The 24,608-nt window shown below is 42.4% G+C and overlaps 1 protein-coding gene across 4 annotated transcripts in view; it reads right to left on the reverse strand.

Moving 5' to 3' along the window:
- Window positions 1-24,608, reverse strand: part of LRP8 (LDL receptor related protein 8) — a 199,220-nt gene that overhangs the window by 28,943 nt on the left and 145,669 nt on the right. For all 4 annotated transcript variants that reach the window (XM_079980724.1, XM_079980722.1, XM_079980723.1 and 1 more), the window contains 2 exons: window positions 18,768-18,896; window positions 1,787-2,155 (listed from right to left, as the gene is read on the reverse strand). In XM_079980724.1, coding sequence (XP_079836850.1) covers window positions 1,787-2,155; window positions 18,768-18,896 — 498 coding nt within the window. The remainder of the gene's footprint in view (window positions 1-1,786; window positions 2,156-18,767; window positions 18,897-24,608) is intronic.

Consider the following 24,608-nt stretch of genomic DNA (forward strand, 5'->3'; position numbering starts at 1 on the left):
CACAGTCATTGGGTGAATGACCAGCTTAAGCTTTTTAGCATCTGAAAAATGGATGAAACATCCCCAAACATTTCAGCAATCTGTGGAAGGCACAAAGCTAACTGGAGAGAAATCCATTATTCAGTAACTTAGGGCTGTGAACACCGTGATGACTTCTGTGAGAGGAGCTTCTATTTTAGCATGCAAAACTTATGCAGCTGTAGATAGCAGTGGTTCTTCAATAGCCTCAGTTCGGGAGCAGAAAAGTGTCCTGCAAATGCTTTTCTATGGATAGCCTTAACAGAATTAACTAGCCCATCAACTCTGACTGGCTACCCAACTGCCAGGAGAAATGTTATACAGAAGCCAGCAGCATTATCACTTTGCCTAGAACTGTTGCTCATGGATTCAAGGGCTAATATGTAATTCAATAAATAAGGGTGTAGATTATTATACAGTGGTACCTTGGTTGTTGAACTTAATCTGTTCCAGGAGTCCGTTCGACTCCCAGAACTATTCAAAAACCAAGGCATGGCTTCCGATTGACTGTAGGAACTTCCTGCACTCAATCAGAAGCCATGGAAGCCATGTCGGATGTTTGGCTTCCAAAAAACGTTCACAAACTGAAACACTCACTTCCGGGTTTGCAGTGTTCAGGAGCCGATTTGTTTGGGAGCCAAGCCGTTTGACAACCAAAGTACCACTGTACTATATACATAGAAAGAAAATGGAAATAATAGTAATTGTAAAACAGTAGCTGAAATACCCCAAATGGGTATAATCCTACAGACCATATAAAGAAAATGTAAAAAGGAATAAGATGATGAGAATATTATCATTTAAAGGAAATAATTTATAAAAAGGAAAATCTGAAGCAGGTTCTATCTAAAATACAGTGGTGCCTCGCAAGACGAAATTAATTTGTTCCGCGAGTCTCTTCGTCTTGTGGTTTTTTCGTCTTGTGAAGCACGGCCATTAGCGGCTTAGCGGATTAGCGCTATTAGCGGCTTAGTGGCTATTAGCGGTTTAGAAAAGGGGGGGAAAAGGGGAAAAAACTCGCAAGAACTCGCAAGACGTTTTTGTCTTGCGAAGCAAGCCCATAGGGAAATTCGTCTTGCGAAGCACCTCAAAAACGAAAAACTCTTTCGTCTAGCAAGTTTTTCGTCTTGCGAGGCATTCGTCTTGCGGTGCACCACTGTACATGCTTTTCTGAAACTGCTGAAGTCACATTTGGGTACACATTGTATGTATTTTGCTCTGTCTGTGTGCGCGTGCGTATACACACACACACACAGTAATAAAGTTTGCTTTTAAAAATATAACATGTTGCTCTTGGGAGCCTGTGGGCTCATTTCTACCATAATAATTTAGCTATCATGGGGCTGCACTTCAGAATTTTTATCTTGAAATAACAACCTGGAGTTTCAGCAACACTATTTTCCTGATTATCTTGGGTGATTCACAGGTCAGTATGGAACAGCAACCGAATCCACTAATGACACCTTATCTTGGGATAAAAGATGCATGAAAGAAGCAGCCCTGGTTTGCTTGGTGGTGGCAGCTCTTTTGCAACTCATTTCTACCTCCGATTCACTGATTCACATGTAATCATGAAAGGCTGCAGTTCTATGCATCTCTGGGAGTAAGACCCTCTGAACTCAGTGAGATGTTACCTCCAAGTAAGCATGCATAGGGCTGGATTGCAAGGGCAATCACTTTAGGATAGATGACCGTTGACAGGCCCACAAAAATACCCCATAAGAAGACTAACTCCCCATGTGCCATTCAATGCCCCGTGGACACTTACGACAATCTTGCTCATCCGACTTGTCTTTACAGTCCTCATCTCCGTCACATTTCCAGTTCAGATGGATGCATTCTCCATTGCCGCACCGGAACTCGTGAGCTGCACAGGTGCTCGTGGCTTGCGGCTTGGCTTTGTAGCCACACTTCTCCGCTGACTCATCGGAATGGTCCTCACAATCAGGCTGATTATCACAGACCCAGATCTCTGGGATGCACAGGCTGTTATTGCACTGGAACTCGTTGGGGTTGCAGGTGAGGGGTGGGCACTTCCTCTCATCACTGCCATCACCACAATCATCGTCACCATCACAGACAAAAATTGTAGCTATGCAGGTCTTGTTGCTGCACTGGAACTCAGTAGGGGAACAGACTGTGGAATAAAAGCAAAAGAGGCGAGTTAGGAGAGCTCAAGCCTACCCAGCAGACATAGTCTCCCATATTTTCAGCATTTCAGCCTTTCTCCAAAGAGTCACCCAAATCTCTTTTTGTTTCCTATTTCCCAATGGGGGTGGGGATTAACATGCATTTTTACTGCATGCACATGTGTGTATTTTATCACCACTGCCTCCTACTTTGTTCCATTCCGATGCTTCCACTTGCTCCTCATTGAAAGAAATAATAGAGATTGCTCTTGCTATCCTCATTCTTATCCACTACCACCAAGGGCACAGCTACACCTCTATTTCAGGGACTGGAAGGTCCACACAGTGCATCTGATATAGCTTATATTACTGCACCAACACCAACCCAATTCATAATGGTAACTACAGAACCAAAGGGTGCACAGCTTCCATGGCCTGCTTCCTGCTCATCAGCAGAGAGAGCGTCAGGGGGAAATCAGCTACCTGTCTTTCCCAGGGATACTTCTTGCATTCCTGATTGTGTGCTACAGGACTAAACAAAAAAGAAGTGGATGAGTCGCAAAGATGGCAAACAAATGGATAAGGGGTATTCAGTTTACTCCAGGTGATCAGAAGGGTCATAAAATATATCTTGAATACTCAACTAAGGAAAGGTTCATTTTAATACTTCTCTCCTTGCTGGTGCCTGCTAACCCAACAAGAACCCAAAAAGGATGGCGTGTCCTGTGCCATCTTTATGTCTGTAGTGAGTGCAAGCGTGTCAAGGGGCAGGGGGAGAAGAGGTGCCTTCAGCTGCGCAATGCAATATGCAACTAGGAACTCAAGAAGTTGCCCCTGCAATGTGCATTCTACCCACCCCCAAGGGAGATCAAGAGGGGGAGAACACTTCAGTCTCATTTGCTCATGCTCGCTCTTCAAAATGAATGCAAATGGGAAAATGTCTAGCATCGGGGCTGAGCTAAAGGAAAAAATGGCCAGATGGTCCAAAATCTCTTTTAAGTGTGAAAGCAGCAAAGTGGCAAATCTAACTGGAGTAGTCCAAGAATTGCAGGTCACTATAAAACAGTGTAAACGGCGTTTCCGTGTGCTGCGCTGGTGCCGGCTTGCCAGAGCAGCTTCTTCACGCTGGCCACGTAACCCGGAAGTGTCTCCGGACAGCGCTGGCGCCCGGCCTATAGAGTGAGATGAGCGCACAACCCTAGAGTCGGACACGACTGGCCCATACGGGCAGGGGTACCTTTACCTTTACCTTTTTATAAAACAGTGAGAGGGAACAACTGTACAAATTTGGAGGGGAAAAAAGAGCAAATCAGTTGCATAGAAAGGCTGGAGATCAGCATTGCAGCCAGTTGGGGAGGCCAGATATCAGAATGCCCCAGTTAAAGACCAGGGGATGACTCAAGTGCATGCAGGCTTGTTATCTGCACTACAGTATACTCTGCTCTGGCCCTTCATGAGTGCCAATTTCATTCCCCTCCAAACGTAAGTAGATTTCTGAATTTCACAGCATGTCTTGTTTTGAACACATTAAGAGGTATGCATAGGGCAAATGCTCAGTGAGGTACGCAGGGATTTAGCTTCTGAGTTGCACTGATAAGCCCCTTTGCAACACAGTGAAATTTTCCCCTGGAAGTCACCGTGTGGCATTTGCATACAAATGAGAGTTTTCTGAGCTGTAAAGTTGGGATTGATATTTTTCTCTCTCCTCCAATCTCTGCATGCCTGATTCAAAGTTGAACTAGAGGAAGTAGTTCAAATTAAAACTTCCAGGTGCCCTAGTGGCAGGGAACTAATGGTCACTTAGCTTACCAAAAGCAAATTCAACCCCCCCCATCAAGAGCTACCATTGAAAACTCTTAACTGTGTGTAATTTGTTTCGCTATTAAGACACAGACACACACACCTCTGCTTCAGCGCTTTCAAGGATCCATAGGGAAATGATTATTTTTACAAATTATGCAACATGAAACATCACTCTCGGAAACAAGTTCTTTTAATTGGCGCAAGAGGGCATTTTTTTGTTAACAGTTGAAGTAAACATTGCTCCTCCTATACCATTCCAGTGAGATCCCACACAGCTTACTAGTAGCTGAGATAATAACAATATGGAGGAGGGGGGTTAAGCTGGAGGAGGCCGTTAAAAAACCCCCACAACTGGTCCACTGGTCTTTATTTATGCCAAGGTATCTAATTACTGTAGAGGCAAGCCTCAATTCTAAATTTCTTTCCTTGTTTCATTTGCAGCATCAGGTGGCTTGTGCCCAAAGACTGTGATATGCAACTTAACTGCAGGATGGAGGTGCACAGAATTGGGTCAAACTGTACATAGAAGTGTTTATGAAACATGCCTGCTTGACTTTAAGGCAGGGGGTGGGTTAATGTTTTATGTAAAAAGCAGTAGAAGAGGAGAGTGAAGCCCACATCCTCCTCCTACTTCACTTTACCATACTCTGCTGCTTTAAACTCATAGAAATCATAGAATTGTAGACTTGGAAGGGACCCTAAGGATCATCTAGTTCAACCCACTTCAATGCAGGAATATGCAGCTGTCCCATACGGGGATCAAACTTGCAACCTTGGCATCATCAGCACCATGCTCTAACCAACTGAGCTAACTGCTTCTCCCAAGCTTGGCTCCAATGCCAGAAGTAAGTCAGCTGGGAAAGAACAGCTTAAAACAGTAGAGTGCAGTGAGCTAAGGCACAAGACAGGTGTGGTGTGACAAAGGCCGACCCTGAATCTATTTAAGTTCCCCATTACAGCTAAAAGCTGCCAAGCCACCTAATTCCCACCACTTATGAAAACACAATCGGAGACTTCCTTTGAAATACTGAGAAAAGACTTGGCACTTTCCTTTTTAATTAACACCTTGACCACCCCAGCTCCCAAAAGGTGTTCTGGTCTGCTGCTGGATTCTACAGGGCAAGAATTGCCTGACCACAGAAAGCTCCAAGTGACCAACTTGCTCAAATAGAGCTTGAGAGTAGACTGAGCCTTTTTAAGACTTCCTCTCCTGGGCTCTGCCCCCTTGTTGAGAGCTTCAGGGGGCCAACCTTCTGGCTTGAAGATAGGCACTGCCTCCTCCATTCCTTAGCCTACCACCTGGTACACTCCCTGTACCACTGGGCTTGAGAGGTGCTGTGAGAGGGCTTTGGATCCTCAGGAGCAAAGGAAGACACCTGTAAGTTCTGGCTTTTGCCCACAGGCCCTGGTGGTACAAGCAACTCTTTTGGAGGCTCCTGTCTGCTTAAGTGAAAAGCAGCCTTTCTCAGCCTGACGCCCCGGCCCATGGCTGAAGGACGCTAAAGAAAACTGGGCACTTTCCCCTCACCTCTGTTGTGATTGTAGGCTGAGCTTAAAGACAACAGCATTGCAGTAGCTTTGCACCAACTGGGTCAGGAGTGGAGGAAGGCTTTGGCAACAGTTCCACAAACCTACCGTATTTTTCGCTCTATAAGACGCACCAGACCACAAGACGCACCTAGTTTTTGGAGGAGGAAAACAAGAAAAAAAAATATTCTGAATCTCAGAAGCCAAAACAGCAAGAGGGATAGCTGCGCAGTGAAAGCAGCAATCCCTCTTGCTGTTCTGGCTTCTGTGATAGCTGTGCAGCCTGCATTCGCTCCATAAGACGCACACACATTTCCCCTTACTTTTTAGGAGGGAAAAAGTGAGTTTTATAGAGCAAAAAATTATGGTATTTATACTGATGGGGGCTCCTTGTGTTTTTGTAGGGGGATCAGAGATACTTTGGGGGTTGTTCATGCATTCCAAGATTGAGCCTGATGGTTTTGGAACTGCAATCCTGAATTATCAAGTTGCTGTGAAATCTCTCCTCAATCCTATAAACAAGTCCACATGGGCTACATAGCATGTAATTCAGTCTCCTATACAAAAGGGTTTGTGACATACCTTAATGCCAGTCCTTCTGGTGCTTATTTCAAACCGCCAGAAGTCTAAGATTTCAGAACTTCATGATCATGCAGACATGATCCAACCCATGACCATCGTAGCTAACACTTTCTTACAGCCAGAGAGTGGCCATCTCTCCCTTCGGTTCCCCCAAGTACCCTGTACTTAATTGGCACTTTCAACTGGCCTATTCATCTTGCTTAATAGCTCAACAGCAGCCCTCTTGGATCACTAGCCTCATTCCCTTATTAGATAATAATTTACGGTAGCAAGGATAAAAGCTTTCCTGAAAAGTTCAAAGAGTTTTGATAAACGTGAAAGATGCAGTGACTGTACGCTGCTAATGTAGCACTCCAGGTTGCATAGAGGAAATTGCCTTTGTAGATTTCATTTGAGTGGATTACAAATCAATGAGCAAAGTTTGCATAAGCAACCCTCCTTTTTTTTTGGCAGGGCTGATGCAATTTATAAACTTCAGCTGTGAATTTATTTATCTTTCCTGTGGGTCTAACAAGCATTTCTTTCTTTCATTCTTCATTAGCTCATCTCCGCCCTTCCTTCTGCTTGTATACCTTTTCTCTGTCTATTGAAATCTGCCAAACATGCAAATAAGACAATTCCACACATATGCACAAAAATGACCCTCCACCAGCAGCTGATACAAATTAATATAATGCTTCTTCCTCATCTCCTCTGCGCCTGCTTATGGACCTATGTGTTCTCACATCAAAGGCCATCTCAAATAACCAATGGATGCAATGCTAAATGATAATAAATAAGATGTGCTGGCTTTAACAGAAGCCATCTGTTTCTTTGATTTACGGTATGAGTTTCTTTACTTGCGAGGGGAAAGATATGGATTTCTTTTTAGTTTTGTTCTTCAAGGTTCCAAGAAAGAGCTGCTGCAATTGCAGTTGCCACTTAAAGAGCTCTCAAAAGTAATCTTCAGGATCCTAGATACCAAGGAAAGTTGTACCAGGAGCATTAAAATGAGAGCAGTAAACAATAATGCAGCTTTACTTTCCCTATCTCTTCCTCTAAAAAGAAAGAAAAATGTGGAGTGGGGTAGAAGAGAGAGAGAGATGGAGAAGCATATTTAGTCATCTATAGACCAATATATATCTTATGACCAAACGCCCCCATACATGTTTTGTTCACTAGAAAACTGAAATGATGCAGTTAAGAAGAGTATATTATGAAAACTGGCATAATGCACCTCATTTCCTACAGTTATTTGTCTGTGTGTATGTGGAGGGGGGAAATGGAAGGAAAGAAAAAAAAGCACTGACTCAATATGCATGTAAGGGCATTTAGATGTCTCTTGCATTCTTTTCCTTAAGAGTGCTTTGTAATAAAAGAAGGGACAAGCAAAAAAAGCTTCTCTAACTGTAAATTTCCATACAAGTGCTTTGACTGAATGGTTAGTCAGATCATTAACCCTGGGGAGAACAATACTGGGAAAATAGCTCCAGAAGAGATGTTAGGTATATTGCTACTTGAGACTGAAAGTCCAAAGAGTGGCACTCCTAATTTGACAAAATTACCATACTTTAATGTAGGGATGGGCAAACTATGGTCCTACTGCCACATGTGACTTAATTTCAAAAGCCCTTTGCAAGGGATCAGCTCAGACTGCTAGCAAGAGAGATCTGTTTCTCTCCTTGCAAACCACTGGGAGGAAAGGAAGGAGGAGAGTGAGAGATAGAGAAAAGGGTGTCAAAAAGAGAGGGGAAAGGGGGTGTCAGAGTGAGGGTGGGATTCTGCTCACTTTTGACTCCACTACTGGCAAGTCACCCCTGAAAGATGACCTCTGAGAGACTGTAGCACTTAAGAGCGGGGAGGGGAAACTCTCCTTCAATAGAATCCCAGTCTACTACCTGAGATGACTACATCTCTGTGGGTTGGTGGTAATAAACCCTTGGGGTTTTTCAGTTGGGTTTTTTAAGCGTGAGAAATGTTTAGAGTTCATATCAAGTTTAAAAGTTTATAAACCGCTATAAATGTCCTACTTTTGTTTTTAGTTGACTAACTGTAGCCAATTTAACCAATTAACTGGTAAATCAATCAATATACATGCCACAGCACTTTTGGCCTATGTAATAAAGGTAACAATTTTCCTCACAAATATCACAGGTAATGTATTGTTGTGAAAACAACTTTTCCCAAAATAGTTTCCGAGGCAATGGTGCTTTTCAGGCAAGTTCTTTTCAATCTGCCAATCACAAAATGGTCCATCAGGTTATTTAATGCACTTTACCCCTCAATACAACAAGTGCAGCATTATAAACAATTAACATTCCCAGAGTGTTATGTTCAGTTTGTACTGAATTGCTTTGGTATGTGCCCATTTTTCTCCAGTCTGGATGAGACTTGTCAGCTAAACTAGCAATTTCGCAACAGCTTTCCCAGAAACAAATGAGGTTGTGCGTGTAATTGACTATTAGCTCACATATTTGGTACATGGCATGGCATGTTGAAACAGCTAATATTATTTGTCACATAATAAAACATGGTCCAGTGATAGGAACTGTGGCAGGAAAACATATTCCTGAAATGCATAGAGTAAAATTTTGGAACAATTTCCCTGGAAACACTGTGGATGCAAAGGAACCATTACTCATTTTGAAAATGAACTGGATCAAATCAATGGCTGATGAAGGCTAGTCTGGTATCTCAGAATGGCTCCACTGGAATCAGTAAAGAACGCTTCACTTCCACATAACCTTCTGTTAGCTATTTTGTGCTACTTGTTCCAAAGTACTGGAGTTATCCAGAAGTGGAGCTGGAAAGCAGGACATGAGCTAAAGGAGTTAGGGCCAAGGAAGGAGCTTTCATTTCATGCTCTGGCCAACCTATCTGAACGCAAGAAGGACTTTTTCAATTTAGACAGACTACTATTAACAAAGCTACTGTAGCAGCTAGTGTGGCATTGTAAGGTAAAGGGGAAAGGGACCCCTGACCATTAGGTCCAGTCGTGGCCAACTCTAGGGTTGTAGCGCTCATCTCGCTTTATTGGCCGAGGGAGCTTCCGGGTCATGTGGCCAGCATGACTAAGCCGCTTCTGGTGAACCAGAGCAGCGCACGGAAACGCCGTTTACCTTCCCGCTGGAGCGGTACCTATTTATCTACTTGCACTTTGACGTGCTTTCAAGCTGCTAGGTTGGCAGGAGCAGGGACCGAGCAATGGGAGCTCACCCCATCGCGGGGATTCGAACCGCCGACCTTCTGATCGTCAAGTTCTAGGCTCTGTGGTTTAACCTACAGCGCCACCCGCGTCCCAAGTGCTTTTACTGAATTGTAAAACTGCCTTAAAAAGAGTAGTTATTGAAGGTTTGAGTGTAAATTTTAAAAAGTTGTATTATTATGATCTTTTTAAAAAGAATTCAATGAATTAATGAAAAACAGGCCAGTTTTGCATTATATAAACAAAGTAATGACACATTTTTATAATGAATATATAGGTGCACAACCTTTGAAAAATGCTATCCTCCCATATCCAAATGATACACATTTTGGATTTCAAATTCTCAAGCAGATACAGGCCCCGGAGATGAGGATGCCCTGGAAACCCATCTATCAGAAGCAGAGCAGAAACTCCCTCCCAACTTCTACGCTCACGGTCAACTTCTGAGTCAATGAGCAGAATAAGAATAATCTAAGCTGATCAAAAGGAATAAGAAAAGCTTGCTTCATTCAGTAAGAGAACCTTGCAGCTACAACGACTGAGACACAGACTCCCAGCAGTGCAACTCTACTGAATAATGATGTATAAGGCACTGCTCCTAGTACGAGTAAGTGGGGTCATCGCCCCATAAAACTTCTACTTCCGCTAATTTAATTCTCTTGATGGGAATTCTCCACTAGGGCAGAGATGAAGACTGCTGCATTTCAAGGCCTAAATATCCCCAGTATTTAGCACATTTTGTCATTAACTCCACTGAAGCAAAGAGGAAAAGAATCAGGAGAAATCTGGAGTTTGGCACATCAAATTTTACCCATAAAAGGTTGGGACAGGTGGAGAAAAAGGCCCGTGGGAAGGAGTGGAAGGAAAACAGGAGACATTATGAAGAAATTATCTTCAAAAATAGTTTTCAAGTAAAATACAAGGTAATGGGCTCTTCAGTTAGTACTTCCAACTAAATATGAAGTCTGATGCTAAACATTATAGCAATACATATCTCATTATCTGAACTTATGCCTAGTGGAGACTGGAATAGCCCCTTGGCTCTCTTCCAAGCCATTAGAGCAAAATGTTTCTTCCAAATTCCCCCATTTCATTATTTTGTCACAGTCAAAGAACACAGAAGAATCTAAAAGGAACACAGAGATGGAAACAATAATAGTTGCAGGTTTATCAAGTGTAAGTCTTTGATAAATAAGATAAGGCAGGAAAGAATACTACACCATTGATTTTACATGCTGTTTAACTACTGGACAGCTGGAAGGATTAATGCTGTGCATTATGCCCTGGCTATTCAGAAATTAAAACATAGTGTGCCAGCTGCTACTTTATTACTGCTTAAGGTATTAGAGCTCCTTAGAAAGCAGGAGAAATTGTTCTTTAGTTACTACCTCATCTCATATTCAGATTTATCCTGCAGGTTCACAACAAAGAGGCAAAAAATAAAATAAAATTGTCTCTGTGGTTGCCTGTAATCACACACTCACAAACAGAAATGAGGGTGCTTTTGGCATGAACATATTAGCTGTTTGTCATAGTTAAATGCAAAGCAGTGCATTCATGGAGCATTCAGCCTGACACTTAAATTGGGCAAATAATTTTTCTTTGCACATTATGAGAGCAACCTCGCTTGCCAAAGAACGGGGACACAGGTGCTCTTGTTTCTCTTGCACAGAGAAGTCCTCCGCATAACTCTCTTTAATGTGAAATGGAGGGACTGGGTTGAGGGAGGTGCAGAAGCAGAAAAGTAGGACCTTGGACCTCCAGGAAGGCTTGGAGCAAGTTACTGTTCTTTCATCCCAGTTATTCAAAATAGGAAACAGGGTTATTGGGAAGGTAAATGATGGCTGCTTCACCATGCAAAATTTGGTATGTGGAAGTCACTTTTAGGTAGGCAGGAAAGGCCATAGATCTTACATATAGTTTGTTCAGTGTGTGTGTGTGTGTGTGTGTGTGTGTGTGTGTGTGTATTTTGCCAAGGCATTTTACCACAGTGTATACTTGTGGAGAAACAGATGCATGTGCATTTATCCAAAATGACAAATCTACACAGGAGAGTCACGCTGCTTAGAAAAATGGAATTGACTGCTATGTGGGAAATTTTCATCTTGTGTGTTGCAGCCCTTAGATTAAGACTTATAAACCACTTTGTATACTCATACAGCAGTGCATTATAGAGATTGTAGTAAAAAATAAAATAAATCCTAGAATCCTAGAATTGTAGAGTTGGAAGGGACCGTGAGGATCATCTAGTCCAACTTCCCGCAGTGCAGAAATCTTTTTGTCCCACATGAGGCTCAAACTCATGACCCTGCAATTAAGAGTCTCATGCTCTACTGACTGAGCTATCCTGCGAGCTAAATCATGAAAGAAGACATACCTCCACTCATCCATAAATCTGTCACAGAGGATGTACCCATGTTGTGATAAAATAATAAAAATCCTACTACCAGAAGAACAAAAAAAATCCTATGAAATTATTTTTCTGCTTCTCAGAGACGAAACAAGAATGCTTTGAAAGATCCAATGTGCTTTGAAGTTAGGAAGCTGGGCAGTAGTGCTATGGCAGGGCAACTCCAGAGAAGTCACTCATGGCATTTTAAGAGACCTCTTTGAGCATGCTATAAAGCCGTACTGTGAGATGCAGAGACAAGCAGAAAAGTTAGCTCTTTTATTCAAGAAAACAGCATACCACCAGACAGCAATGCCTACAAACAGGACTGGCCCCTATGAAACAGTTGCCAGGACTGAAGGTTTTCATCTTCTACTTCCCTCTAAGCTCCCCCGCCCCCAAGCTGGATGTTTTGCCAAGCAACCTCAAACTATGTGTAGTGTGTGCGGATCTGTGCCCTTTGTTTTGCTACACATACTGTATAGCCCTCTGTGACCTTGGAGAGAAGTGGGAAGGGGAGCTTAGTACAGTAGGAGCAGCAAGCTCCTGGGATATTTCATCAGCTGAGTCAGAAACTTCTTTCTGCCCTTGGCTCTTCTTGCTCACTAAAGTCTGTTGCCTTTTCAGAATCCAACCACTCCTCCCCTCCTTCCCCCTATGACCTGTCCTCCGTGTCACACCACCACTCCTGGGCTCTGATCTTTCCTCCTTTGATGCATCCCTAGGGAGTTCCCTGCCTGGTGCCTGCCACCACTCTTCCTCATCCAGCCAGTCCCTAACAAGTACATGCTAAAAACAGTGTGCAATATTTCTCTAGTTCATGCTGAAATAGCTGAAGGGAAGAAGGGGCACTGAACCTGCTTAATCTTTTCCTAGTTTTAGTAAGTGATGCTGTCAGTAAAACCAATCTAAAGCTTCTGCTACTCTTCAATGATTCCCTTCCTTGATAAAAACATCCCTTTGGATGCCCAACTCAATAGATCAATAGAGAGAGTTGTAGCCATTAATAGTATTGATAATTTAATCTAGGAGACCACTGAACTGTAGGTGGCTTAGTCTCTGGAGTAGAATTAAACAAGATGTGTCCTGTTAATGGTACACATTGGTTAAAACTAAAGAGTAGATGGTTCGGGGAGTACTTAAAATCAGTCCTCCAGGCCAGGGAGACAGGCAGTGAATGTCTCATTTTAATATGGGAAGAAACTAGCCTTCTTCCCCCCCCCCCCCTTTATGGGCAAGTACAGATTTGTCACAGTGTGCTGTAGCCACCTGCTAAGCCAGTCCTCTGTATCATCTTGCCAAATGAAGAGGACAGCTTTACTATTGCTCTGCTTCCACAAATTTCTCATCAGTTGTAGAAAGATGGCAAACACCTTCCATATTACTCAGCAGGATGATACCTTTCAAGTAAGGGCACAATTGTATCTCCCATCACATGAAGGAGGGGTTTTGCAGAGTGTCAGAGCCACTCATGGCAGTGGGAGGTAGGGAGAAGGACAACCAGGCCCCATGCTACCACATGGAGTTTGTGAGCACTAGATCTCAAGTCAGCTCAGCCCCCGTGAACTCCATGTTTCTACTGGTCCAAGCCAGCAGGCCTCCTGCTGATTAGCTGAGCTGAGTGGAAGAACATTTCTACCTAATCCAACCCCCTACACTTCCAGCCTGGTGTAAGGAGTGGTGGTAGTAGATTACTCTGTAAGTTACTGCTTGGCAAATGACTGTATGTATAGCCATAAGCAGCAACAGCACTCCTCAGATGGCACTGAGAGTACCAATACTCCCCAGAGATGTGCTTAGTTGTACAAGAAACCGGATGTAGCCCTTTGGAATCAGTTACCAGCTGAAATTAGGCAAACAAGATGTTCAGGCCACTGAAGGTGTTTTTGTTTAAGAAGACATTTTATGGAAATTCAATTGTAGAAACTGTTTTCTTGTTTGTAAGAGCTTGATGTTTTGTATTTTATCTTGTTTTATCTTATTGCACTCTGTTTCAATAGCTTCTGGCAGCAGAAAAGCTTAAGCATTCCTTCTTCCTGCCTATCACTTCTCCCCTACAAATGTTCTGGCTCTGACAGATGCAGGTTTGGAAATATACACTTGCCACTGTGTAGTTCCAATCTTAGTTGCCTGTATGGTAAGACATTGCCGAAGGGATTCTTGCAATATGTAAGCCATTGAACTCAAACTTACAAGTAACTATACCAAACTCTGGTAGGGGAATGAGGCTACAAAATGTTCTGTTGTGGGTGTTCAGGGAAGATTATGGCCCACAGTAGAGTGGGTTCACATACCAAGTGCAGGAGGTATTTTTTAAACAGGGAAGAAATACTGATGGGGATCTCTACAATGTCAAAAATCAAAATGACCAGGCATCAACCTGCCAAGGGAGTTAAGATCAGCAGGGAAAGCTTTGTGGGCAAAACACGTAAGGGCCTTCTCTATGGTGGCCCCCAGGTGTTGGAATGACTTCCCTCTGAGATGCATCTTGTGCCTTTATTGTAAGCAGTTTGACAATTGGCCAAGATGCACCTTTTTACCCAGAGCTTTGCCTAAGTGGATATCTTCCCTTCACCAGCGTTGCTGTGCACTGCTAGTCTGTGCTACTGTTTTGCCACATTTGTTATGCGGTTCTATTTCATGATTTAAATGTGAATTTTACGTATTTTAAGTGCAGTATTTTTGTAAGATGTCCTAGGACCAGTTGGTGAATGGGGCAGGCTATATATGCAAATAGTAAATGAAATAAACAAATAAGAAGGAAAGAAAGTATCAGCGCAGAATCAGACAAAGGGGCTGTTTCAATGTAGCAACTGCATATTTACATTCAGTTTACATCTTTCTCCCTGCATGCCAGGTAAGGAAAGCTCCAACTCAAGGATGCTGATGTGGCAGCAGGGCAGGTGAATTTCCTACACATGAACAAGCTTGCCATAAGACATAAAATGAAGCTGAACACATAGTTTTAAGATGCCGCCTGAGTCTTTCAGAAAGATTTTGCTCTCTCTGCTCACTGTGGGATGAAGTTCTTCCTGCTTAGGTTGGCACTTAGGTCTCTATGCTGCCTAGCAAAGAGCATTTAGGGGTCTATAATTAACTATGGCATGAGTGGGTACTGGCGGGGAGGGAGGGAATAGACTGCAGCTTTTGTAGCACAAATCCCACTGTGCTTGATGATTACTCTCCCACTGCTGCTTCTACAACAACTCAACTGGAGGCCTTTTGCCATCTCTTTGGGAGATTATCTTACATGCCGGCAGAACCACTCCTTAAAAAGGAAGTTTTGCTTTGTATTATCGGAATTCCCAAATCAAATACAGCAGTTTATAACAGCTTATTTAGCTCAGAATTTCCTACCTGGTAGGGGCAAGGGACACTGATTACCTTCACATTCTCTGGAATAAAATCACTGAAGCTAGAAAATGCAGAGATCCTTACAAAGACGGATAAAGAAACAGTTTTTAAAATTTTTTTTAGCATAACTAAGCCAACAAATCAATGCTCGGGAGAATTAAGGTGCTTATGCACTGGCAGTTTCCCAGGAGGAGGTTGAGGATCATCAAGCACACTGTCTCTAGGGCAAGCATAGGCAAACTCAGCCCTCCAGATATTTTGGGACTACAACTCCCATCATCCCTGACCACTGGTCCTGTTAGCTAGGGATGATGGGAGTTGTAGTCCCAAAACATCTGGAGGGCTGAGCTTTCCTATGCCTGCTCTAGAGCCTTGCCAGAGGCTTTGTTTTACTTGCAATAAACCCCTGTATCTCCTTTCATTCTTAAGGAACTGATGCCTTCCCCCTACAGCCATCAGAAACCTATGATTTGCCTCCACTGTTGGAGGCTATATACTCCTGAATACCAGCTACTCAGAATCCCAAGTGGGGACAGCACTGTTGTACTCAAGTACCGCTTATAGGCTTCCTACATGCATCTGCTTGGCCACTGTGAGAACAGGATGCTGGACTAGATGAGCCATTGCCCTGATCAAGCAGGCTCTTTTTATCCATAAGCATTACCACCTCAAACCACAGAGGAAGAGCTCTGCCATCATGGCTAGCAGCCAATGATAGCCTTATCCTCCATGAATTTGTCCAGTCCTCTTTTAGAGTATCCAAGCTAATGGCCATCACTGCTTCCTGTAGGAGCACTGTTATTGCAAAGAGATTCTGTCCTCCCACCTTCCACAAGACCATTTATGGCTGCTGCATTTGCTTCCTTCACAACTTTCTGACTTAAAAGTTTGAATGTGAAACACAAGTTTTCTCCCACACCAGAGCATTTATTGACATGAAGTCTGATATGGCTATACAATCCCTCACCCGTAAACCTCACCATATGAAAAGTCCCTGTATTTTCCAGCAATTATCAAATGGATTCATTGCCATTTGAGCTCTGCTTCATCAGAGGGCAACACCTTCCAACTAAAATTCAGTGTGGCATAGGTTTTGCACAAGTCTCAGGTAGAAACTTAGCAAAGCCCTCAGAAAAGCCAGTCGTGCTATTTTCCATGCAGATATGTTGTTTGTTTGGATTTTAGAAACAGCCACTGAGTTTTCTTCCTGGACACTTCCTCTGGTTTTTAAGGGATTTGTGTCTGTGTGTTTTGCACAGCGAGATGTGAAAATTATCTCCAACAATGATGAACTCCCCTTCAAATAGATATATGAAATGTGATGTTACTTTGAAATTCAGATACTTTCTGTGAAAGGCACAGCCTCTAATGTGACAAGGAGACATCACATTTCAGAGGATGAGCTTGATAGCTTCAAATTTAACTCCAAGCAAGTAAGCAAGCAAGGCAAAAAGGAAAGAAAGTCCCCCCTCCCCCCTCCCCCAAAGTAAGCTCAGGAAGAATGAAGAGATAAGTAAAACCTCCTCTTTCCCCCTGTTCTCACCCCCCATCCATGTTGAGGACAAGCAAACAGCAAAGATGAGAAAGAAGATGACAAAGATTCTAAGCAGAGAAGAAACAGGGATGCTTACAGAGTATCAGTAGATAAGCTTAGAGGGATTTTATCAGATTTGGATAACAGAAAGGATTGAAATCAATCCTTTAAAACTCAGAAGGCTTGCAAACAGCAGAGAGGGGGTCATCTTCATCCGGAGAAGAATGGCTTGATTTGACAAATGTGCTCCTTTCCAAGAAAAGAGAACTGACCACAACCCAACGCGGAGAAGAGATGTGGAGACACCTAGGCCACAAAAGCAACCTTTCCATTCTCTGGTTCTGCCATGCTTAGTCTGCCACGCAGTGTGTAAAACAAGCCCCCAGCTGTACGAATAAAACCAGCCTCTTGTATGGCTGTGCAGCTATTCACACAAATGAAGGGAGACTAGGGATGGGGGAATCTGTCGATTTCAGGATTTTGGTTTCTCCTATTTCTTGTCCTCACACATTTCCACATCAGTTTGCATGCGTGCGCACAAATGCACGCAAGCACTATATATATCATGAAAATTCATTACCGTTTTAGTTCACTTTTCTGCTAATGTATACATTTTTGCCTGCATTTCCTCCCAATGTACACATTTTTGCAAAGCAATTTCCCCCAATATAGAGCATAAAAAGGGCTGTTGATGGCTATGCTCTGCCTCCAAGAATGGAGACCCCAATGCTTCTGAAAAGCAGCTGCTGGAAACCACAGAAGAGTTTTGGAAGAGTTTGGATTTGATATCCCACCTTTCACTCCCTTTAAGGAGTCTCAAAGCGGCTAACATTCTCCTTTCCCTTCCTCCCCCACAACAAACACTCTGTGAGGTGAGTGGGGCTGAGAGACTTCAAAGAAGTGCGACTGGCCCAAGGTCACCCAGCAGCTGCATGTGGAGGAGCAGAGACGCGAACCTGGTTCCCCAGATTACGAGACTACTGCTCTTAACCACTACACCACACTGGCTCTCACAGCAGGTGAGTGTGCTCTTGTGCCTGAATCCTGCTTGTGGTTTCCCATAAGGATCTGGTTGGCCACTGTGAGGGTGCTGGACTAGATGGGCCATTAGCCCAATCCACAAGGCTCTTCTTGTGTTCTTATTTTTGTATATTATTTTCACTAATATATATGTTTTTGTACATATTACTTGTCTGGAGAATTGCTAGCTGAAGTGTAAATTCTGAAGGATAGCTTGTTTTGGTTTGTGCATTGCTATGGAATGTACAAATCTGATAGATTTGCCTTTAAGCATGAACTAAATTGAATTTGTCCCCCTGTCCCTACAAGAGACACTGCTTTGTTCCTTAATGTATGATTCTTTACTCACCCATAGAGGTTTTACAATACTGTACATAGAGCTATTGGGAGGATAAAGACAGTAGCACTATCTGCTTCCTTGAAACCATTTACAATAGATATTGCCTTTCGATCTTTGTGGGTTACTAAAAACACAACAGTCACCTATTCAGTGGCTAATGGCTGAAGAGTACTGGAGCAAGATCAGTCTCTCAGTCCACATTCCCAAGTACTAGCTAATATGTAGGTGGAACTTGCAGCAAAAAATTAATAGCTGAAAATGAATTACCTGCGACTTCAACAGCTTGAGAAAATCTTACTGCAGTGTTTGGGAAACAGAAAACATATCCAGCCTTCTGGGGAATCCCACAAATTATTTTCTCATTTTAACTCTGCAGTGTGCTTTACGGAGTGGCATTTTCTCCCTGAAGGACTATTATTATGTGCTGTAGATTCTGACCCTGCCTAGAATATTCTTTCCAGAGTTTGAATATAGAATGGAATCCTCTTAAAGGAATAAAGTGCCAATTCAATGTTTCTCCACCACTACACCTACTCATGGGTAGAGGCAGTGGATCTGCAGCCCACACTAGTTCCAAACTCATCTATGCTCCGGGAGGGGGTGGTCTGTGGATCTTGCATAGGCTGGGTGGCATGTGTGTCCCTACAATCTAATGTTGGTAAGATTGTCTTCAACGCCCTTCCTAAAACCTACAGCATATGGAAAAACAAATATTGATTTTTGTGGCTTAAGATGTAGTACAAACACATTTAATCAGAAAGGCTGGGGTAGATAGGAAATACAGGAGGGAAGGGATACAAAAACTGGCATCAGATCATTTGGAGTTTGAGTTCATTGAGGTCAAATAACAGCATCAGTATGAAAGGCCCAGGATCATTCAGACTCACCATTAGTGCACCCGGCCTCATCAATTCCACTTTCACAGTCTTTTTCTCCATCACACCTCCATGAAGATGGGATGCATTTGTTGCTGGAGTCTCCACAGCTGATTTTTTCAGCTAAGCATACTTGTTTGGCTAAAAAAAGAAGCACAAAAATAACATAATTAATGAATAAAAAAAGAACTATATATAACTTTACCTCAGAGTGCCCCATATTTTCATCAGGCAGCAGACACAGTAGAAAGACAGGTGGATGTCCTTTGTGGGCGGAAGGAATGATTCACTGAAAGCTTTGTACAATTATATCTGAAAGCTTTGTACAAGACACTCTCATTGCTGCTTTGCTTTCTAGAATGCTTTCTAAACTTGATCAAAATACTATGCAAATAATTTAGCTGGCATGTATTTTCCTGTTTATTGGTTTGATATATTTTCACTACCTGAAGCACAGTAACAGAGTTAAAAAGAATAGATCTCCTCCAAGTATAGCAGGCTGAATAATCTCATAACCTCAGGATGTTATAAAGGAATATAAACAGGTGTAAATTAGAAGACAGTGTACCCAAAATCACTATACTGAAGCTAAACCCAGTGTACCATGAGTGTATGGAGAAAGAATTTAGGAATTTAATTTAATTCTGAATAGATTTAAACAATAAGGCGGAGGGGGAAAGCTGCCTAGTTCATTACAAAAACAAGAATCGGTTTCAGTCTGAAATCTCTTTTGCAACACTTTGAACCCATTGCAATGTCCTTGACTACAATACCATAGATGAACACACCCAAAGAATAGGATTAAATCTTTTTTAAAAAAGTACTTCTTTGAGATACTGTATTTAGAAATGCAAATACTAGCTACCTATTCCAGGATAAGGAGAAAGGGTGGTGAAAAGCAGTCCTTACTACTCTTCTTGCTCTTGTGGGTACCATTGCAGAAGATCAGGCTGCTGCCTTTGGAGACACTGTCTCTTACCCAGTATACAAGTCCAGATTCCCTTCCCTTATTGTGGTTTCATATGATGATATTTAACATGGAACTGTTTTGGAACACAAGTTAATTTTGATCACAGAAGTTTGACAGGCAGATCTGCCTTTGCAACACTAAGATACATATCCATAAGTTCGAATTTCTCTGCTTCCCACAAATGCACCACTGACCTAATAACAAGAGGAAAGAAGTGTCTGGTGGGCACCACTGAAATTGAAAAGGAACTGGAAATTAAGGGATTAATCAAGCATTTAATAGTGTCCGAAAGGTGATGCTTCTCTGCCACCCCACTCCCATCCCTACACTGAGGCCATAAAAGTGCTTAGTGAATGAAACTGCCGTCATTGACATTTTCTTAGTGGGTTTCCAATCTGAAGGCAATCAAAGCAGCTGCAGCTTCACCGCCTGGTTTTTTTTCTTCTAGGTAGCTCATCATTCTAACAGGAGAATGAAAGGCCACCAGGAGCTGTCATTAAAAATGTAGCATGTTACTGAAGTTGGGAAAAAACCAACCCTGAATAATTATAGAGTGGATGCTGTCATTACCTAACTTAGTGAAACCGTTTTGAAGACATAAACTAATTTCATTTTAGACCAGCCTCTGCCAACCTGGTGACCTCCAGATATTTTAGATTATAGCTTCCAATACATCTGGAGGGCATTTATATGAACATCGTAACAGCCACAGGCCTGGAATGTAGAAGGCATCCACCTGTCCCTCATCACAAACAAGGCCCATAAATCAGGTTCTCAGAGCTTATGGACATATAACTCTATTAATGTCATATACAAATGATCACACTGCCCGTGAACATCAAAGAACTGTACATGCCAAGTGGGGCTCTTAATCCACCTGCCCTTCTCCAAACAAACACTAGCCCCACAATACTGCAAAATGAAGTTCTGAAAGCTCCCCAAATGTTGTGCATTAGCTCAGTGTCCAATGCAAAAGGAGTTACAGAGTGCACAGAGGTAGCCATGCATTTGTCTGGATCACATCAGTTGGGAGTTTCTAAATAGCTGGAAACATATGTGGTTAGTAAACCACTAGATTAAATGACTGTCTGAACAGCTGGTTTTTCCAACGTTTACACTTTTGGAGTACCAGAGTGATGGTATTCTAACTTTGCTCCCACTGTGCCCTGAATGGAAGAAGAATATCTGGAAACCCTCCAGCTATGGAAGTTTTTTTTCCTGGCCTGACATGTAAGCAATTTAATTTCTATATACTTACATGCTTACTTGCAACTCTCCCAAAATAGAAGAACCTAAGAGACCGCAGTTTTGGGAAAGAAACAGAACATAATAGAGTTGTTCAGCTGAAATTTATTTGAGAGCAAGTCTCTGAGGAATTGGCCATTTCTGTTTATGTGATAGAAGAAATTTCTCTCGCCATCAGAAAAAGCCTGAAGGTAAAATAGCTCAGAGTTGTCTTAAACTTGTGCTTTTGGGGAACAAAAACAAGCAATAAAAATATAAAAATTATGGTGAAATGCAGCAAAGTGGCAGGAAGGTTATGTAGGACTCTCAGTATCAATTTGATCTCAGAGCCCACGGCCACAAATACCTTTGGAAGAATAATGGATATGAGAATGGCAGGACAGGCAGCATCTGTTTATGAAAAGGACACCGGGTTAATCACCACAGTGATACAAGTAATTACATGCATTTTGAAAAGTAAATCTGAGCAGTTAACCCTCAAAGCAGAAAGCCATCAGTTGTCAGTGTACATCAACTATAGGGAGTTCAAACACAACTGGCAGCTAAGCCTGAATCATTTCAATCTCAGCGTTTCACTATGAAATGCAAAGGTAAGGAAAGGAACTTGGGCAAAGAAATGACAAATCAAATCAAAAGTGTAGAGGAAAAGTCAATGCTATTTTGGATTGCTTCATTTCAAATAAAAATGCTATGAAAATACTAGCCAACAGGTCATGAAAGAAGGGTCGAGTTGAAGGTGTAGATCTCCTCTGCTTGCTTGCTTTCATTTATTTTAGGCTTTCGCAAATTTGTCTACCCAAATTTTTCTCACACTCTTTTACTCTGGTCTTCCCTAATCTTGCAGAGAAAGAGAAGGTTAACTTGTACTTGATAGTGACTGCTATCAAGGCTCTTGAGGTTTGTGTTGACGCAAAGTATAAGGAAGCTGGACTTTTCCAAAACAGCCAATGAAAAAGACTTGGTTAAAAAAATGTCAGACACATCAAGACTAATTTATCACAATGAAGCACAAATGCCAAGGATGGACAACAATGCTTTATTTATACAGAGACAAGAGCGAAGACGACAAGACGGTTCCATTGACTAGCCACAGCAAATGGCCCATTCATTCTTCTTGTTTTCTTTACACCCCAACGCTACAAATTCTTTTACAGAAATCGTAGAGCCTAACTGGCGCCCCACTGCTTGGCTTCCTCTTACGCCACTGCTGAGCTTTTCAAGCATAGAAGCATTATGCATATTCAAGGAAAGGGGGAGATAACAAAATGGATTTCCTTTCACAAGACCATTTGTCAGGTTCTCACCATGCAGGTACTCTGCAACCACGTACAAACGGGAATTCAGCAAATTCTGCATGTGGGAAACCTATAGATCTCTTCATTAGCAGGCTAGACAGTATCTGGGAGCATGAAAAAAAGGCCCATTTTGTGGAAATGTGTCATCTTGAACAATGAGGCCTGCTTTCCCACTACCACCATGTTAAGAATCCCTAACACTATTCTTGATTTCTCCTGAGGACATAGATTAGTATGAGGCAGTAGTGGTTTTGCTGTGGCAACAACCTCAACAAAGTGGCATATCAAAGAGACACATTTCTGAAGGCTGGCCAAGGCTTACCACAAATCTCAGTCAAATATTGCTTGTGGTAGGAAAAGGTCACAATATGGGTTAAAAGTACTTGAACTGGTGCCCTGTTGTGGAGGTTGAGAAGGCTGGTGCTGGCATAATCCATGTAATTTATTTTTATTTTTCAGTTAACAACTTTATATGTATATGAAACAGCTGGGGGTGACACTGCTAAGGCAGATTAATAGGAAACCACACCCTGGTGAAAATTATAACATTTTCAGATTCATATAATTAACCTACGGCTTTAAGACTTTAATTGCATATTACTGCAGAGAAGCCAAGGAAGTAGAGAAAATATCAAACATGAACAGCAAAACTTTATGGTCAGAGCACAGTATTAATAGGATCATAGCTGTGAAGGCTGATAAAAATTAGCTCCTAGTATGTGATTTTGTTTGATACAGATTATTTTTTTCACATTCCCAGGAGAATAGAAAAGGATTTCCTTGAGCTTAATTCCTTTGGATGAAGCCGCACAGCCCTCTCACAAATGTAAGTCTTGGGATTTTGTGGCCAAAACTGTTGTATTTGGTCAACCAGGGTTACAGACTAGTCTCTCCATCCCCCTTTCACTGACTCTGTGGATCATCTGAAGCTTGTTCATCATCAAATAAACATGGCAACCATTGGACAAAGCAATCAGTTGCCTTGCTTTAATGTAGATTAACACACATAATTATCATATTGGAGATAAGAGTAAATAATCAGGCATTCAAAATCCCAGACTTAATCCTAAACACTGAAATTCTACATTTTATAGCAGGAGCTTAGAACACAGTGATAGGCATTCATTTCAGGACATGCCACTAAGAATCATAGAATCATAGAGTTGGAAGAGACCACAAGGGCCATCGAGTCCAACCCCCTGCCAAGCAGGAAACACCATCAGAGCACTCCTGACATATGGTTGTCAAGCCTCTGCTTAAAGACCTCCAAAGAAGGAGACTCCACCACACTCCTTGGCAGCAAATTCCACCGTCAAACAGCTCTTACTGTCAGGAAGTTCTTCCTAATGTTTAGGTGGAATCTTCTTTCTTGTAGTTTGGATCCATTGCTCTGTGTCCGCTTCTCTGGAGCAGCAGTAAACAACCTTTCTCCCTCCTCTATGTGACATCCTTTTATATATTTGAACATGGCTATCATATCACCCCTTAACCTCCTCTTCTCCAGGCTAAACATGCCCAGCTCCCTTAGCCGTTCCTCATAAGGCATCGTTTCCAGGCCTTTGACCATTTTGGTTGCCCTCCTCTGGACACGTTCCAGTTAGTCAGTGTCCTTCTTGAACTGTGGTGCCAAGAACTGGACACAGTACTCCAGGTGAGGTCTGACCAGAGCAGAATACAGTGGCACTATTACTTCCCTTGATCTAGATGCTATACTCCTATTGATGCAGCCCAGAATTGCATTGGCTTTTTTAGCTGCCGTGTCACACTGTTGGCTCATGTCAAGTTTGTGGTCAACCAAGACTCCTAGATCCTTTTCACATGTACTGCTCTCAAGCCAGGTGTCACCCATCTTGTATTTGTGCCTCTCATTTTTTTTGCCCAAGTGCAATACTTTACGTTTCTCCCTGTTAAAATTCATCTTGTTTGTTTTGGCCCAGTTCTCTAATCTGTCAAGGTCGTTTTGAAGTGTGATCCTGTCCTCTGGGGTGTTAGCCACCCCTCCCAGTTTGGTGTCATCTGCAAATTTGATCAGGATGCCCTTGAGTCCATCATCCAAGTCGTTGATAAAGATGTTGAATAAGACCGGGCCCAAGACAGAACCTTGTAGCACCCCACTAGTCACTCTTCTCCAGGATGAAGAGGAACCATTGATGAGCACCCTTTGGGTTCGGTCAGTCAGCCAGTTACAAATCCACTGAGTGGTAGCATAGTCAAGACCGCATTTTACCAGCTTCTTTACAAGAATATCATGGGGCACCTTGTCAAATGCCTTGCTGAAATCAAGGTAGGCTACATCCACTGCGTTCCCTTCATCTACCAGGCTTGTAATTCTGTCAAAAAACG

This window comes from Podarcis cretensis (genome assembly GCF_951804945.1).
Source record: "Podarcis cretensis genome assembly, chromosome: 6".
Classification (NCBI taxonomy): Eukaryota; Metazoa; Chordata; class Lepidosauria; order Squamata; family Lacertidae; genus Podarcis; species Podarcis cretensis.